Source organism: Urocitellus parryii, chromosome 1, assembly GCF_045843805.1.
Source record: "Urocitellus parryii isolate mUroPar1 chromosome 1, mUroPar1.hap1, whole genome shotgun sequence".
NCBI lineage: Eukaryota > Metazoa > Chordata > Mammalia > Rodentia > Sciuridae > Urocitellus > Urocitellus parryii.
Window position 1 is genome coordinate 137,665,080 of NC_135531.1, and position 19,873 is coordinate 137,684,952.

The 19,873-nt window shown below is 34.4% G+C and overlaps 1 protein-coding gene across 1 annotated transcript in view; it reads left to right on the plus strand.

The window, feature by feature from the left end:
* The window catches only part of Meikin (meiotic kinetochore factor), a 136,684-nt gene that overhangs the window by 107,264 nt on the left and 9,547 nt on the right, over positions 1-19,873 (plus strand). The window contains exon 13 of the mRNA XM_077799431.1: positions 11,328-11,448. Coding sequence (XP_077655557.1) covers positions 11,328-11,448 — 121 coding nt within the window. The remainder of the gene's footprint in view (positions 1-11,327; positions 11,449-19,873) is intronic.

The following is a 19,873-nucleotide window of genomic DNA, read 5'->3' on the forward strand; positions in this document are numbered from 1 at the left end:
ATTTTTCCAGATGAATTTCATGATTGCTTTTTCTATTTCTATTGGGATTTTGATCGGAATTGCATTAAATCTGTACAATGCGTTTGGTAGTATGGTAATTTTGATAATATCAATTCTGCCTATCCAAGAGCAAGGTAGATCTTTTCATCTTCTAAGGTCTTCTTTGATTTCTCTCTTTAGGGTTCTGTAGTTTTCATTGTATAGATCTTTCACTTCTTTCATTAAGTTGATTGCCCAGTATCTTATTTTTTTTGAGATTATGTGAATTGGGGTAGTTTTCCTCATTTCCTTCTCAGAGGCTTTGTCACTGATATACATAAATGCCTTTTTTTATGGGTGTTTTTTATATCCTGCTACTTTGCTGAATTCATTTACTAGTTCTAGAAGTTTTCTGGTGGAGTTTTTTGGGTCTTCTAGGTATAGAATCATTGTCAGCAAATAGTGCTAATTTAAGTTCTTCTTTTCCTATATATATCCCTTTGATTTCTTTCGACCGTCTAATTGCTCTGGCCAGTGTTTCAAGAACTATGTTGAATAGAGGGAATGCCTTCAATTTTTATAGCTAGAATACCAGCATTATAAAACATCCTTGGCAAGATATGCTTTTAGAGGGAATGCCTTCAATTTTTCTCCATTTAGAATGATGTTGGCCTGAGGCTTAGTGTAGATAGCCTTTATGATGTTGAGATATGGTCCTTTATCCCTAGTTTTTCTAGTGTTTTGAACATAAAGGGGTGCTGTATTTTGTCAAATGCTTTTTCTGTGTCTATTGAGATGATCATATGATTATTATCTTTAAGTCTATGGATGTGATGAATTACCTTTATTGATTTCCATACGTTTAACCAATCTTGCACTCATGGGATTAATCCCATTTGATCATGGTGCATAATCTTTTTGATATGTTTTTGTATTCAATTTGCCAGAATTTTATTGAGAATTTTTGCATCTATGTTCATTAGAGATATTGGTCTGAAGTTTTCTTTCTTTAATGTGTCTTTGCCTGGTTTTGGGATCAGAGTGATATTGGCCTCATAGAATGAGTTTGGAATTACTCCCTCTTTTTCTATTTCCTGAAAGTAATTGAGGAGTATTGGTATTAGTTCTTCTTTAAAGGTCTTGTAGAACTCAGCTGTGTATCCATCCACTCCTGGGCTTTTCTTGGTTGATAAGCTTTTGATGGCTTTTTAAATTTTGTGATTGATTTCCAATTTCATTCCATTATGATCTGATAAAATGCATGATAGTATCTCTACTTTTTTGTATTTGGTAAGAATTGCTTTGTGGTAGAGTATATGGTCTATTTTAGAGAAGGATCCATGTGCTGCTGAGAAGAAAGTGTATCCTCACATGGTATTGGTCTGTTTAAATTGTGTATATCTTCATGACTCAGTCTGGGCAAATCGTATGGCTTAAGAAATTTGTTGATGCCTTCAATGTCTTCTATTTTATTGGAGTATAAGATTTCAGAATAATTTCTAATTATCCTCTGTATTTCTGTAGTGTTTGTTGTGATATTACCTTTTTCATCACATATGCTGGTAATTTGAGTTCTCTGTTTCCTTCTCTTCGTTAGTGTGGCTAAGGGTCTGTCAATTTTATTTCTTTTTTTAAAGAACCAACTTTTAGTTTTGTCAATTTGTTCAATTGTTTCTTTTGTTTCAATTTCATTGATTTCAGCTCTAATTTTTAATTATTTCTTGCCTTCTACTGTTTTTGCTGCTGGCTTGTTCTTCTTTTTCTAGGGCTTTGAGATGTAGTGTGAGGTCATTTATTTGTTGACTTTTTCTTTTTTTAAGGAATGAACTCCATGCAATGAATTTTCCTCTTAGTACTGCTTTCATAGTGTCCCAGAGATTTCAATATGTTGTGTCTTTGTTCTCATTTACATCTAAGAATTTTTTAATCTCCTCCTTGGTGTCTTTTGTGACCCATTGTTCATTCTGTAGCATATTGTTTAGCTTCCAGGTGATGCAGAAATTTTTATTTTTTATTTTGTGATTGATTTCCAATTTCATTCCATTATGATCTGATAAAATGCATGGTAGTATCGCTACTTTTTTGTATTTGCTAAGAGTTGCTTTGTGGCAGAGTATATGGTCTATTTTAGAGAAGGATCCATGTGCTACTGAGAAGAAATAGTATCCATTTGATGCAGGTTTAAATATTCTATATATATGTCAGTTAAGTCTAAGTTATTGAGATCTATAGTTTCTTTACTCAACTTTTGTTTGGAAGATCTATCCAGTGTTGAGAGAGGTGTGTTAAAGTCACCAACAATTAATTGTATTTTGGTCAATTTGACTCTTGAACTTGAGAAGAGTTTGTTTGATGAATATAGCTGCAGCATTGTTTGGGGCATATATATATTTAGGATTGTTATGTCTTGTTGGTGTATGCTTTCCTTCAGCAGTATGTAATGTCCATCTTTATCCCGTTTGATTAACCTTGGCTTGAAGTCTACTTTAATGGAGTGTGGAAACCCCTGCTTACTTCTACACTCTGTGTGAGTGGTATGATTTTTCCTAACCTTTCACCTTCAGTCTGTGGATGTCTTTTCCTATCAGATGAGTCTCCTGGAGGCAGCATATTGTTGGGTCTTTTTTTTTAAATCAAATCTGCTAGCCTGTGTCTTTTGATTGGTGAGTTTAAACCATTAACATTTAGGGTTACTATTGAGACATGGTTTGTATTTCTATCCATATTTGTTCATTTTTGTTATTTTACTTGAATTGGCTTCCCTCTTTGATTAGTTTTTTCTTTAGTGTACTACCTCTCTGCTGATTTTCATTGCTATTTTTTCTTTTTTTAAATTTTTTAGTATTTATAGTTTAGTTTTCGGCAGACACAACATCTTTTTTTGTATGTGGTGTTGAGGATCAAACCCAGCGCAGCGCACATGCCAGGCAAGCACGCTATCGCTTGAGCCACATCCCCAGCCCTATTTTTTCTTCATGAAATATCTTGCCAAGGATGTTTTATAATGCTGGTATTCTAGCTATAAATTCTTTTTAACTTTTGTTTGTTGTTGAAGAATTTTATTTCATCTTCAAATCTGAAGCTTAATTTTGCTGGATACAAGATTTTTGATTGGCACCCATTATCTTTCAGAGCTTGATATATGTTGTTCCAGGAACTTCTAGCTTTCAGGGTCTGTGTTGAAAAATCTGCCATTATCATAATTGATTTTCCCTTATATGTAATCTGATTCCTTTCTCTTGTGGTTTTTAAAATTCTCTCTGTGGTCTGTATTGGGCATTTTTATTATAATGTGCCTTGGTGTGGATCTGTTGTGATTTTGTACATTTGGCATTCTGTAGGGTTCTTGAATTTGGATTTCCAATTCATTCTTATGTTTGGAAAGTTTTCTGATATCATTTCATTGAATAGATTGTTCATTCCTTTGGTTTATATCTCTATGCCTTCCTCTATCCCAGTAACTCTTAAATCTTTTTATGTTATCTCATATTTCTTGAATGTTCTGCTTGTCATTTCTTATCATTTTCACTGTGTGGTCTATGTTTTTTTCAAGATGATTTACTTTATCCTCATTGTCTGATGTCCTATCTTCTAAGTGGTCTACTCTGGTGGTGATGCTTTCATTTGAGTTTTTAATTTGGTTTATTATTTCTTTCATTTCAAGGATTTCTGTTTTGTTTTTGTTTTTGTAGAACCTCTATCTCCCTGTTGAGGTGATCTTTTGCTTTTTGGATTTGTTTATGTAGCTCATTGTCGAAGTAATCTTTCATTGCCTGTATTTGTTCTTTTATGTCTTTCAGATCTCAAAATATTTTAACCATGTATATCCTGAAATCTTTCTCTGTCATGTTTCCTGCTATAGCTGCCAATGCTTCTAATGATGTGGTGTCTTGATTTGTGGTACTTTCTTCCCTTGTTTTTTCATGTTGCTCATGTGTTTTCCTTTCCAGCTCTGTGGATGTGGTGTGTTATTGTTTTTACCCTATAGATTTTTAGTGCTTTTGTAGGGTTCCAAGATATCTCTTTTGTGGGGAAGGACAATGTTAACAGATTCCAAAATCAACAATCCATCTCCTATGAACACATTGTTGTTATTAAGACATTTGCAGTTTAGTCTCAATGTCCAGAAATGTTGGATTCAATTATTATTTAAAATATAATAAGTAGTTTCATAAAAAAAGGTTTACAGTTTCCGGCAGTGGACAATGAATTGGGGGTCAGGCATAGGACAATATGCTGAGGGGAAAAGATGTGAGGGTATAGAGTTAATATATCTTAGGAAATGTGAAAGAGAAATCTAGTGATAAGGATTAGTAGCAGGAGAATAGAAGTAATTTGGGGTAGATAATTATGGTTTGTATCTCTATGCCTTCCTCTATCCCAGTAAGAATACATAAAACAGTAGAGTACATAAAACAAACACACATATGTATTTAGAAAAATTCAGGATGTAAAAATAGTATAATTTGGAGGGTGAAGGAAGAAGAAAGAAAAAGGAAAGAACGAAAAAAAGAAAATTAAAAGGGCTTATGCAATTCCTCTATATTATATTATTTAGATGACTCAATCCTCTAAGTCCTATTTCATGCAAAGTTCTTGATTTTACATATGTTGAGGATGTGAGGGCCAGAGGATAGAAGGATTGAAGAGGAAGAAGAGAAAAAAAAATTCTCGTTTCTTTCCTGCTTCTCTTCTCATCCAGTAGGTGGAATTGTCTGTTTTAAGCTGGTGACTATGCCCTCAGGATGGTGTAGGTAACCAGGGTGAGAAGACTAGACCTGTTGTGGAGCGTCTGGAAGTGGGGAGTGCCACCCACCAGTCCCAGCAGGGAAATAGCACCTCTAGGCTCTTTTTTTGTGACCACTAGTCTGACTTGAGCCCCCGGTATCATCTCCCTCGCTTGTCTGGCGATTTCCCAGATCCTAATCTCTCTGTTATGCTCCAGACTTTAGTCCCCTCCCCTCTTTTACTTATCAGGTTCCAACTGTGCAACCTCTCATCCCCAGACTCACACCAGGTGGACGCCACCCTGTTCGCACTGTACTCCTGTCCAACTGAGAGCTGTTTTTGTGTTGGGTGGTCACTGTGCCAAGTTAATGCTGTTGGGGAGGGGGAAGAATTGGAAATCAGGTACCTGCTCAGATGGCGATCTGATCTGATAGCCACACCCACCAAAAAATGGCAAGGAAGGTTTTCCAAGATGCAGTTGGTCTGCTTCCAGTGCCAGGGTGTCTGGTGGGGTGTGGGGAGCTGGGCAATGGCCTTGTGCTGTGGATATATAGCAGCCGAGTGACCTATGTGGGACCTGAGCGCAGTCTGGAGTTCTGCAGAGGTGCTGATAGGTGGTTCTGCTAAGCCGCTTGTGAGCTGTGGGTGAGCTAGAACTGCAGGCTTTGGGTCCAGAGTCTGGAGACTTATTTGAGCCCAGAGGCTCTGATATTCTGCACGGGTGGTTGCAGCGCTGGTGATTTCTGCGAGAATCCACTGTATAGGTGTCTTCTCACACTCTCTGAGATGTTATGTTCCATCTAGGGGAGACCATGTGGAGAAACTGCCTGTCTGCTTTCTTGGTTTCATCCACAGAGGAGCCAGAAACAGGACCTCCTCTATTTCACCATCTTCCTGCCCCTGATGATATTTTTTCATCAATAATTTCTTTTCCTCTCCCTCTTCTACTCCTCTGTTCACTCCTTTCATCACCTATTATTTGGATATTGTGCTTCTTGTTCTTTTATCTTCGTTTTGTTCTTTTGTTTGTTTTCTGGTTGTCTTAATGTAACTATCTTTTAATGTTAATACAGTTAATCTTGCTCTTTTCTTTGCTAGAGTAGTATCTGTTTCCTCCAAGATCTATTCTTCCTTTCATCCTTCTCTCCCTTCTTTCTTCCCTTACCCACTTCTTCCTCCATTTCCTTCTTCTCTTTCTCCTCTTTTTTCTTCTTATTCTTCCCCACCTTTCTTCTCACATATATTTTCTCCATTATATGAATTTTATTTTCATTCCAAATATTCCTCATATATATATATATATATAAATTATATGAATATATAGTAATACTTATAAATATGTTATATATATATATATATATATATATATATATATAACTTATATGGATATATTCATATTTAAGATTGTGGATGTAAAAGGCTGACTGGACAGTCTAGATAATTAGTAGGGCTTGTCCACTGTTAGATTCACTGTGGAATAATAAGGCTGAAACTTTTACTTTTGTTAGCAACATTAGATCTTTGGACTATTGAGAGCAGAATGTTTTAGTCCCTTGCCTGGAGGATAAAGTTCTCTTAGGACTGGGAGTCTCAGTGTCCAATAAACATACAGTTTCACTTAATCCAACTATTTTTTCATGAAACATCCACCTTCAACTGCTGGAAGTTCTTCAGAGAGGAAATGATCTGTTATATACCCTTCCCTGAGAAAAATCCTGTAGTCTTTTGCTTGAGATGGAACCATTGCAAGAAAGAAGAACTTAGAATATGATGGCTTTCTATTTATATAAGTATAGCATTCATACAAAAGAGAATTTTCATAGTTTAATGAAAAAAATAGATGAACACCTTTATGCCTACCACTTAGACCATTTAACAGTACATTAAAAATAACCCCCCTAAAAAATCCAAAGAACTTCACATGATTCCATTTATCCTACCCAATAAGTAACTACTATCCTGAGGCTTGTGTCATTGATTCCTCTACTTCACTTTTTATCTTTCAAATTTAACATAATTACTAAATCTGTGAACATGGTATGTGTGTATATATATAAATATGTGTAATACTTATAAATATGTTATATATATATAACATATGAATATATATTCATATTTAAGATTGTGGATATATATATCCTCATTTGTTTGGGTGTTTATTAATATTTTTCAATAGAGTTCTATCATTTTAACTAGAATGATCTTAAAATTTTTGTTAGGTATATTTCAAGGAACTTTATATTATTTTATGCTGTTGTAAATTATTCCTTTTTATAAATTCTATTTTCTCAGTGATTGTTGATGGGGTAGAGATACAATCAATTTGTATGTATTTGTGCATAGCCAGCAACCCTTCTACTTTTCAATATTGCTAATATTTGTCTGTATATTCCTTTGTATTTTCTGTGTAGACAGTCATATCATCTATAAATAATGGCAAGTTTGTTTCTTCCATGAGATTTGTGCCTTATTGTCTTGGATGGGACCTCTAGTGTAAAATAGTTCTTATTTGGGATCATAAGTGAAATTATTTACAAAGTTTCACCATTAAGATTAAAGTTTTTGCAAATTACAACTTACATTAAGCTATGGTAGTAAACAACTTGAAAATTTTTAGTGTCTAAACCAACAGAATTTCTTTCTTATACTGTCCTTCCATTGAGTGGACTAAGACCCCAACTTGCTGTATCTGACAGAATAGCTACCATTTTGAATGTTACCAGAAATCATTTTGTAAACCACTCGAGAGGCTGAGGGATGAGAATCACAAATTCAAAGCCACCCTCGGCAGTTAATGAGACCTTGTTCCTCAAAATAAATAAGTTAGTAAGTAAATGGGGCGGGGGGGCTGGAGGGGCTACAAATGTTGCTCAGTGGTAGAGTGCTCCTGGGTTCAATCTTAAATATTGCCAAGAGAGAAAGGGAAAGAAAAAGGAAAAAGCAAGCAAGCTAGCTAGTACTGAAAGGCCTTTTTACCTTGGTAATTAAATATTCCTGCCTGGGAATGACATTCATTACTTACTCAGAAGAAAAGTCACATTGGCCTCACTGAATGGCAAGATCAAGGAGTGCATTGTTATCTCCCACCTTTACTAGATTAAGAACTTTCTCTATTTTTCTAGTTTTCTATGAAGTGAAAAATCATAGAAAAAATTATTATTTTTTAAATTAAATGCTTTTCTATATCTATTAAGATAATTAAAATTACTTTTCATCTTTTAACCTATTAATGAGGTGAAATAAATTAGCTGATTAAAAAATTTGCAATACCGGGAAGTAAACCCAGGGTCACTCTACCATAGAACTACATCCTCAGCCCTTTTTTATTTTGAGATCGGGTTTTGCTAAATTGCCCATGCTGGCCTTGAACTTGCAAACCTTCTTCCTCAGCTTCCTGAACAGCTGGGTTATAAGTGTGCACTACCATGCCTGGTGATTTTTTAGTGTTGGTCATGATATCTACCTACCTAGGTAGGAAGATATAATTAGTAGATTTAGTTAATTATTATCTTGCTCAAAATTTTTGTCTATAGTCTTCTATTTTTAATCTTAGTGTATCTCATATCCATGACCTCTTTTCATTCTAAATATTTCTCCTGTCTTTAAAAATTAGTCTTATCAAAGTTTTGTTCATTTTCTTAGTCTTTTTCAAAGAATAAATCTATGGGATTATTAATATCCTTTATATCTTTACCTTGTATTTTATTGATTCCTGCCCTTACCTTTACTGACTTCTTATATTTTCATTGGATTTACCTTACATGTCTTTCAATGCTTATTTAATTGTAACCAACAAGTTTGATATGTTATCATTTCTGTACTACTTAAGTATTTTTAAATTCCATTATGATTTCATTTTTAACCAAAGAATTCCTTAGAAATGTGAACTTTTAAAAATTCTAAGTATATGAAAACTTTTTATTTCTGCTTATTGTTCACTTCTAATTTAATTACATTGTGATCGGAGCAAGTGGTCTGTACAAGGGAGGAGGGGTCCTTTGAAATTTTTGACAGGTGTATTATGGCCTAGTTCTTGATTGATTTTTATTAAATGTTTACTATATTTGAAAATAATATTTATTTTATAATTGTTGATGTGAGAAGTTTCTCTGAATTAAACTTGTTAATTCTGTTTTCCAATTTTTAAAATATTTTCTGATATTTCATCTATTTAAGTGATCAATAAGAAAGAGTAATGTGTTGAAATTAAGCACTATAATGATGGGAGATTTGTTAGCTTCCTTCTGTGGGCCTTTAAATTTTTGCTTTGTATATTTTGAAGCTATTTTATTGGCTCCAGGTTCATTTTAAACAGTTATAGTTTTCTTGTGACTTGTCCTTCTTTTTATTCTTTAGCAAGCCTCTTTGTTCCTAATAATGTTTTCTTTTGTTTTCAATTCTGTTTTTTGTCTTGAACAAATATCCTTACCCTACTTTTCTCTTTGTATTTTCTTGGTATATATTTTTTCTGTTCTTTTATTTTTAAGTTTATCACCTCCTTTTGTTTTGGGTCAGTCTCTTGTAAATAGCTGGATTTTCACTCTAGTCTTAGAATCTCCGTCTTTTAACTCTAAAGTTTAGTCCACTGACATGTATTGTGATTGTTGCTGTATTTGGACTTGTTTCTCTCGTCTTTGTTTTTTATTTGTTTTTTGTCTTTTTTTTTTTTTTGGTATGACTTCTTTTCCTTAACAATTTTTGGTACACTAAAAAAAGTTTTCAATATTCTTTATTCCACTTCTCCCCCTATGGGTTTGGAATTTATACTCTCCATTTTGTTTTACATCATGATTACTCTTGAAAATTTACTAGCTATATTTAAGTTAGTAAAGTCTAAAGAATTAAACAGTAACTCACTTTTGTTGCTGAACAGTACAAGGACCTTAGAACATTTTTTAAGTCAAATCATTCTTTTCCAGCTTCTGTATGATCTATTTTATTTTCTCTGAAATGCTAATTAGCATAGGTTACATCTTTTTACCCTTTATTTAATATTTTTTATTTATTTATCATCTTCTGGGTATTTTTTTCAATAATTCTCTCTTCATTGTGTTCATTCTGCTGCTTAAGTCTTCCATTGAATTTTTTATTTCAATAGTTTTGTTTTTCATTTCAAATATTTCTCATTGTTTCTTCTTCAAATCTGCTTTTGTTAAGTGTTTTTTTAGTTGTAGATGGATACAATACCTTTATTTAATTTATTTTTTTATATGGTGCTGAGGATTGAACCCAGTGCCTCACTCATGCTAGGCAAGTGCTCTACCACTGAGCCACAATTCCAGTCCTCAAATCTGCTTTTACTTCCTGATAGTCTCTTGTTGCTTATTCATCCTAGATATCTCAGTTGTTGATTTTTTAGTTTCATACATTGCTGTTCTATTCTAATTTGATAGTTCCAGCAACTGATATTCTATGGGCTGAAATTCATTGTTTGATATACAGTCTTATACTTGGTAGCTTGAGTTCTCATAAGTTTGGTACTTCTTTTATTGTCATTGTAATAAAATTTTGGAGGAGATGAATCCAATTCTGACCCTGACCCTAACCCTACTTATTTACTTATGTGATCTTATTTGGTTAGAATCCTATCAACCTAAATTGGGGATCCCGTCCTGCTAATAGGATGTGTCTGTTTCTACTACAATAGCTATAGCAAGGGCTGGATATCAATCTGGAAGCACTTTAGCCATCTTAAGGATTCTTGCTCGGTGCCAGAATCTCAGTCTTCCTACTGGTACATTTATAGTGCTCTTGTCTGAGCCCCAAAGTCTCAGGGGCATGGAATATGTTCATTGGCTAGGTTGGGTCTTGCAGCCACTATGAAGCTCAGAAGTATTATCAACTTCACCTGATTTATAAGGAAGGGGTAGAGTGCAGCCTGGTAGACCAGGTAGATTCTTCTAAATGCCAGACAATGGGAAATAAGCAGGAAAACACCAGATATCTACCACAGAATAAATTTTATCGAAGTGCTTTAGTTAAAATAGACTTTAATTAAAATAAGAGAAAACTTTGATAAATATATAATATATATATTATATATAATATATATTATATTATATATTATTATATATATTATATATTATTATATATATTACATATATTATTATATATAATATATATATATTTTTTTTCTTCTGAGTTCTAACAAATAAGATATGCCACTTCTAAAAAATATGATATTTATTTATTCCATAGACTTCTTGATGGGAAATTGTCAAAACTGCCTGAATTGAAAGGTCAAGGAATCTAGTGTTTGACTCAGAATTAAATTTAAAGTTGTATTTTAACTCATTAAATCATGCAGACTTTCCCATTTTGAGTGCTTGAATTTCAACTCCACCTTTACTTATTCTCTATATTATATAAGTCATCCAGTCTCTCTGAAATTAAATTTCTTCATTGTAAAAGAGGAATAACAATCTGTCTTGCTTAGGTCTTGTATGAAATGAGCAAATATTTTCGAAACAATTAGTGTCTAGAGTAAACATTAAATAAATGCTTGCTATTATTAATATCTATGGAATATGGATATTGAGACTATTTGTATTTGAAATAAAGAAACATAAAAGAAAGGTACCTGGATTAATTATGTAATAACTGTTTTTTTTCCTTTTCAGATTCCTTCAGATACATCAGAAATTTGTTGTATTATTAGGGCATCACCAGGAACTAGACAAATGAAAAATAAAGGTGTTACTGTAAATAAGAAACATTCTCCTCCTAAAGATATTACTCAAGGTACTGTACTATGAATGCAAAGCATATATAATAATCTGGATTACATAAAAAATTTTTCATTGTTTTTTCATTGGTTATAAATTGTAATCAGAATGTTCTTAAACAAAAGGCAAATGGTAAAATTATAAAAGCCTGGTCAGGTACTTGATTAAAATATTTTTTAAAGGCAAATAATTTAACATTTGAAAAAGTTAGCTTATGACATTGACTTATCTAGGCTACTTCCTCTTGTAACAATTTGGAATTTCATGTTGTTTGGGTTTCATTTTAGTAGCATATGAAAAAGTTTTTACATTCACCTAACTTTGGTTGAATACTTCCTCTGTGAAAGGCACTATGCTAAGAACTTTATCATCTCATTTATTTTTTAGTATTTCAGGTTTGATAGGATATGTACTGTTACCTTATTTAAGACTCTGAGATTAAGTGTTTGCAGTTTGTTTAAGATCTACCAATTGGTGAAGAGGAATTCAATCCTTCACAGCATTTAAACTTCAAATTTGTTTGTTTGTTTGTTGTATTCTCCTGAATGTGTCTACTCAATGGAACTTTGGAAACTTTTGTGAGCAAGCAGCCAGTGAAGCAAATGGAATTTAATGTATTATGTAGAACTTCAATTCATCCAAGCTGTCCACTCTTTATTTTTGTCCTCATTTCCTCCACGGCACCTGCTTTGAGCATTTTCTAAGTCCACAGAGATCGCTCGCGCTCTCTCTCTCTCTCTCTCCCTGTCTCTCTCTCTCTCTCTCTCTCTCTCTCTCTCTCTCTCTCTCTCTCTCTCTCTCTCTCTCTCGGTACCGGGGATCAAACCCGGGGTACTTATCCACTGAGTTGCATCCCTAGCCCTTTTTTATATTTTATTGCAGATAGGGTCTCACTGAGTTGCCTAGGGCCTCACTAACTTGCTGAGGCTGGGTTTGAACTTGCAATCCTCCTCTCTCAGCCTTCTGAGTAACTGGGATTACAAGCATGCATCACTGTGCCCAGCACAGACCTCTCTTTTTTAATAAGTTCCTTGGATACTTAATTCAGTACTACTCATTGAACCCTTAATACACTTGTATTAGTTAGGGTTCTCAAAAAAAAAAAAACAGAACTAATAGGAGATAGGTAAGTAGATAGATAGAGGTAGAGAAAGATACAGAAATAGATACATAGAGAAATATATAGGTATATGGGAGGGGATATTTATGGGAATTGTTTTACATGCTTTTGAGAGCTACAAAACCCTATAACCTGCCATCTGCAAGCTGGAAAGTCAGGGAAGCCAGTGGTGTAGCTGAGTCAAAGTCTGAAGTTCTACCAGCTAAAGGAATCAATGGTATAACTTTCAGCCAAAAACATGAAAAGCTGAGGGCTGCAGGTACAAATCCCAAAGTCTGTGAACGTAGAGTTCTGGTATCTGAGGCCAGGAATAGATGGGGATCCCACCTCCGTAAGAGAGTAAATTTGCCTTTCTTCTGTACTTTTGTTGTGTTCTGACTCTCAAAACACACACACACACACACACACACACACACACACACATTTCTGTATATCACATATACATATTTATTTATATATATATACATAGAAATGTACATGTTTATATAAAGAGATTTATTTTAAAGAATTGACTTACATAATTATGGGGTCTATCTGGACAAACCTGAAAATTATAGGATAGGCTGGCAGATTGGAACTTCTGCAGAAACTGATGGTGTATTCTTTAAGCAGATTTCTTTTACAGAAGAACCTCAATTTTGCTTTTGCTCTTAAGGCCTTTAAGCTGATTGGATGAGGTCTACCTACATTATCAATATTATAGATGCTAACCATATCTATAACATACCTTCATAGCAATATTTAAATTATTATTTTATTGAATAGTTGTATAAAATAGACTAGCCAAGTTGTCTTATACAAGTAACCATTGCAATTCAACCCTTGTCAAATATGCATTCATATACATCTTAACCATATGCAATTTTCAGTAACAAAGACTTTACTCATACTTCTGCCTAACATGTTACAGCTGCCTTACATAGTCCTTTCCCCAGAAGAGAATCCAAAGTCACTGGGTGATGTTTATTCTTCTCTTTGATAATCCTATACTATCCTATGATTTTAAAACTGTGATTAAAAGTCATTGGTAATATATTTATGTTGTATGTTAAGATGGTAAGAGGAAAAAGAAAACAAACATATTTGCTTAACTAGTCATGTGATTATAATTGGTATTAACTAATTTCTCCCACTACCCATTCCATATTACCACTGCCTCAGGTGATTGGGCTTTATCGTCCTTCATTCTTGATGTGTCTGGGTCATTAGTTGTCCTGCCTACATTGGATTAATCTTAACCACAGAGCATGGTAATCTTAAGAGACACTCTAAAGGATCTCCTGTATTCCAGACGTGTTCTTTCTTATTGCCATTGTGAAGTAGTAATCAAATTTTCCCATAGTGTCCAGATCAATCACCCCATACAATTGTATAAATCCCACATTAGCCTGTTGACTATGAGCCTAAAGTGGCTGGTGGATGTCTTTAACTTTCAGTTCTATATCTCCTGATGAAAGGATTTTCCCTTTGAAACTAAGACCTTTAAGCCAAAAAAGTATAAAGTCACAGAAACAGAAAGAAAGTTTTTCTAGTGGTCATCAGGAGTAATAATGAGTGGTACCACTTTTATGTCCACTCCTTTATTCCTGGCTTTGGGAGAAAGTGTACCATATGAGAAAATACAGCCTTTGGAGAACTTTGCCCCAGTCTTCCAAGTTATTGCTACCTAACTGTGCTATTAATAAACCTTTGAAAGGCCATTCCACAGCTCTTGTTAGGCTAGCTGCTTTAGCATGTTCAGAAACATAGTAAGACTAGATAATTCCATGAACATTGACCCATTTCTTTACTTCTTTTGCTGTGTAGTTCATTGGTCAGAATCAATATTGTATGTAATACCCTAATAGTGGGTAAGGCATTCCATAAATTCATGGTGGTAGTTTTGGTAGAAGCATTGTTGGGGTGGGAGGGATCCATATTCAGAGTGTTTATTTTAGTAAAAACAAAATATTTCCCCTTCTATGATAGAAATTATCAAATATAATCAACCTGATACCAGGTTACTGACTGATCACTCTAAGAAATAGGAATTCATTGTTGGTCTCTGCTGCTGTCAGATTGGGCACTGTGTAGTGACTGTACCCAGGTTGACCTTGGTAAATGGAAGTCTGTGTTGTAGGCCCTATAAAAAAAATTTCCATCCCTGCCACCATGGCCACTTAGTTTATGTGCTGTGAAGTAGAGAAGATATCAGTCAGCCTCTTTCACTATTCTGACAGAAGTTGCTGGGGAAAGAGACTGGTAGACAAAAGAACTGGCTATCCTTTTTTTTAATTTTTAAATTTTATTTACTTATTTATTTTAGTTGTTGATGGAACTTTATTTTTTTATTTATATGTGGTACTGAGAATTGAACCCAGTGCCTCACACATTCAAGACAAGCACTCTACCATTGAGCCACAACTGCAGCCCAAGAACTGGCTATCCTAACTACTTGATTCTTTCAACCCTCCTCTGCTGAGGTCACCTTTTGGTGTGCATATGTATGGAACACAGTTATCTTTACTTTTTCTTGAACATTCAGAGAGGTTTATCCAGTGCCTCTTCTCAAATGTTCTTGTCACTAATTTTTCAGTCATGCTTCTTCCAAACTCCTGGTCATCCAACCAAACCATAGGTTACTATTTCTGAAATCAATATATAACCTAACATCTGGCCATTTCTCCTTCCAGCAAAGCAAATAACCAGATGTACTACTCAATGTTCTGCCCACTGGGAGAATTTTTCTTCTCCAGTTTCTTTGAGATATGTCCCAGAGATGGGCAGAAAAACCTGTAAACCAAACCTGAGCTTTGTCTTCCTTAGTTAACTGATCCTAGAGAACTCCCCATGTCAGCATAAGTTCAGGCTGGGAGCGAGAAGGTAACCTAGCTAAAGCACAGGCTTGGGCACTTTAGGCTACTTTTTCTTTTTTTTTTTTTAGAATGACTACTTTTTTATTTTTTAGCAATTTAAATACATGTTTATTTTCATTCTTTTTTTTATTGATTGTTCCGAACATTACAGAGCTCTTGATAAATCATCTTTCATACATTTGACTCCATTGGGTTTTGAACTCCCATTTCTACCCCAAATACAGATAGCAGAATCACATCTGTTACATACTCACATTTTTACCTAATGGCATATTAGTGACTGTTTTAATCTGCTACCTTTCCTAACCCCTACTATCCCCCCTCCCCTCCCTTCCCACCTTCCCTCTCTGCCTCCTCTGCTGTTGTTCAATTTCACATAACTTACTTCAGTACATGTTTAACCCCAATGTGTATATATATATATATCACTTTCATTTGATAACAAAGTCCTGATCTTCATACCAACTTGGGGCTTAGAGGGTCAGATAGCACATAGTAGTCACATGGTAACTTGGTGGCCCATGGTTAAGGCCAACTAATATGTCAAACACTGTTTCTCAAATGGAGAGTAGTTACCCAATTAGGTTGGCAGGACTTTATTCCAAAATCCTTAGAATCCACACTCTATAGATGTGACTCAACTCTAGAGACCTGACAAAGGCTCCAAATAACATCTCTATCTGTCACAGACACTTCAAGCATCATTGGATCTGTTGGACCATATAGTGCAAGTGCCGGAGTCTTAAACAATAGTCTGGACCAGTTGTGGAACCTTCTCTTGTCCTGAGCCTCCTGTGAAATCTAGCAGCTTTTCAGGTTACTTAGTAAATGGGCTGAAGTAGCACACTCAAATGAGATAGGTGTTGGCTCCAAAATCTATAAAACCAACTAGGTATTATGCCTCTTTTTTGATTTTAGGAAGGGCCAGATGCAAAAACATATCCTTGGTTTGGGGTTGTGGTTCAGTGGTAAGAGTGCTTGCCTAACATGTGTGAGGCACTAGTTCAATCCTCAGCACCAGATTAAAAAAATAAATAAAGGGTTTTTAAAAAAAGAATTTATCCTTTACTGTAGAAGGTATCTCTTATACCACAGACCCCTAGAAATTTCACTAAGATGGAATACTGCCCCTCAGTGACCTGGCAATTCTATTTCTAGGAATATACCTAGAAATAATGTGTACATATGTTCAACAACAGGTATATACTAGAATGTTCACTATGCATTGATAGTCCTGATCTGAAAACTATCTACAAGTACATCAAGTAAAATGGATAAACTTTATATTCATATATTGGAGTGCTATATAGCAGTGTGAATCAACAATAAACTGTTAAATGCATCTGTTAAATGTTGACTCATATGAATTTTATATAAGATGCCAGTCACAGTAAGAGTGCATTTAATATTATTTATATTTATGTAGTGTAAACAAGGCAAAACCAAACTATAACAGAAACCAGGATAGTGGTTGCAGTGAGAGTTGAAGTGAGAGTATTAACTGGAAGAAATTATTAGGGGGTATTCCAGGGTGTTGGTAATGTTCTGTTTCATTATCTGGGTGCTGGTTATATAGATGTGTAATATTTGTGAAAATCCTTTAATAGTACACATATGTGTACTTTTTTATAGATGTAATATGTTAATAAAAGTTAAAAGTAGAAAACTTTTAATTTCATCTTTTTGACCTGTCATACTTATTTATGACATCAGATATTATCAGTATTCTTGGTATAATTATGTAAAAAATCAGTACCAAAAAGGATCTGGAAGGTTCTTTAGAGTGTTCCAATCAAAGTTTTCAATGTAATTCACATAGAGACCCCCCTGAAGAATGTTGAACTAATGCTGCCACCCCTTGGCTTCTCTCTAGGCTTTCTCTTTAACAGCAGCCTCCTCGCTTAAGTAATTCCCTTTCAACCTTTGACCACTTGTTTGTGCCTTTCCTTTAGTAAAAATAGCAAAGCCCCAAGCTACCTTGTGATCGTGTTATTTTAAATATGCAATGGCCTATTTTTAGTACTGGCATTTAAAGTTTTAGCTAGTTTGGCAGTAATCTAATCAGTACTGCAGCTCACTTGTGATGGTCTAGGACCCTGTTCAGTATGCCACTTATTCATTAATGGCTGACATTGTGCTGATTAAAGAAAAAAATTGGTGAGAGTAAAACAAGAGAGGTGATAGAGGAGGTGGTGTGGTAAGAAGGAGTATGAAAATGGTGACAGCCAGATAGAAGAGGCCTTAGAAAATGTCAAATATAATCAACCCAATACTAGATATCTCAATGTGCGGTCCTCTGACTACCTGTATCGAGAATTGCAGACTTGATAAACTACAATATCTAAAATAAGGTACAGGATTCTAAAATATGTGGAACTCAAAGTGATTCAAATAGTTATTAAAATTTGAGAACTATTAATTATAATAATTATCTACTCTGTTTTTTTCATTCTACATAACAAAATGACCAAGTTGATAAGTTATTTGCCCAAATTCTGAGCCTGCCAGTAATTGGATGACAAAATCAGAATTAGATACTATAGGAACCCAGGGGAGGACACCTTTATCCTTTAACTAGAAACATGTATTTTTAGATAGAAGGTTGACTTTTAGATAATAATACCAGACAGAAATAATCACATAGGAACAGGACAAATGAAGTGAGAATAGTTCCAGTCAAATATCTGGGAGATAGTAGTAGAAATCACTTAATAGGGCGTCCCTAATTTAAATCATAGTTCTATAACATGAGCAAATTACTGAAATATTTTGAATTTTAGCTTGCTACCTGTTAAATTAATACAATGGTAGTTCTTATAGAATTGTTGTGAGGATTAGAGATAGTCTATGTAAAATATAATAACCACTAATTATTCAATAATTATGATTTGCTTCTATTGGTGAGGTTCATTCCTCAAATCTATCATACTTTCTCTTTTGAAAACTGTTTCTTGGCTTTTATTAGATAGTTAAAAGCTTAAAGTATGTTGAGTGGTTATTGTACTTCATGGAAAATTTGGTTATGCTATCTCATATAAAGACTACATCAGGTAAGTGTGTATAGTTTGACATAGAACCTTGATCTAGTACAAATACAATGAAATGTGCTAGTTAGTTCCTTGGAGGAAAGGAAATCCAACTAGTTTGACATCATGGATGGAGGCTTTTAAGCCTGGTGTTTTGTTGTTAGGTAGCTAATGAATGAAAAGATGAAGTTCTGTAGTTGGTTCATTCATTCAGCTAACATTTATTAAACCCTGAACTAGATGCATTTACTTGTTGGTCATTTTGAATTAATTATATAGTTATTCTCTTCAGAAACTTTATAATTCTATTGAGGAAACAGATGTTTAAACAAGTCCAATGAAGTATATGTGCTTTAATAGAGATATATGTGGACTCTTCTGGGATACACATGAAAGATGTGAAATCCTCTAGAAGATGAACTGAGGGTCTGGGGATGTGGCTCAAGCGGTAGCGCGCTTGCCTGGCATGCGTGCGGCCTGGGTTCGATCCTCAGCACCACATACAAACAAAGATGTTGTGTCCGCCAAGAACTAAAAAATAAAAAATATTAAAAAAAAGATGAACTGAGGACCTCAGGGACATCCTGAGCATAGGCCTTCTTAGAAGAAGGACCAATGAAAAGAAAAAAAGGAATGGTGACTTAAAGCATCCTCAGATAAAAGGTGGAAATTAGTTATGTTTGGCCCAGGTGGACACTGTACTTTCTGAGAAATGAGTCTTGAGTAGAAATCAGGGGGCAGATGATGGAGAATGCTCTATGCCATGTTGATTTTTTCTTTTTATCTTGGTCAAATTTACTTTTTTATTTGATTATTATGGCAAGAAATGTGGAGGTGATTTAGAAAGAATGACCAGGAAATAGAAAGTCCAGGTGAAAATTTTACAAAGATTTTCATGAACAAAGTTGAGAAAATAAAAATCTGAGCTAGCATATTTCAAAGGGTAGTACTCAGATCACATAAGGAATATATAAATAATGCACATTTTCATGTCATTGCTTCAGCAACCTTATTCAGGAGTTGAAGTTTGAGAAACAATCTAAACTTAAAAAAATTGTTCATACAAATAACAGGGCTTAGTGACTTAGGCACTGAAGTGGGTTAGTGAGGAAGAAGGATAATTAAAAGATGATCCCCAGGTCTCTAGTATTGTAAAGTTTCAGAAATGATACATTCTAGATTATTACAGGAGATAATAAAGTTCATAGCCTTGGTTATATAAGTGAAGTTTGGGAAGGTGAAAAGTTGGTGAGACTAGAATGTTGGGTGAGCTGATTACTATTGATAAGTAACCCAGAAACTGATATGGAGATGATGACTATGAACAAAGCCTTTAATAAGTGAATAGACAGTGTCTAATGTTATTAAAAATAACTAGAAGGAGCAAAGGGTAGCAGAGTCCAACTTTTTAAAAGTTTTTAAAATTTTTATTTAGTTTTG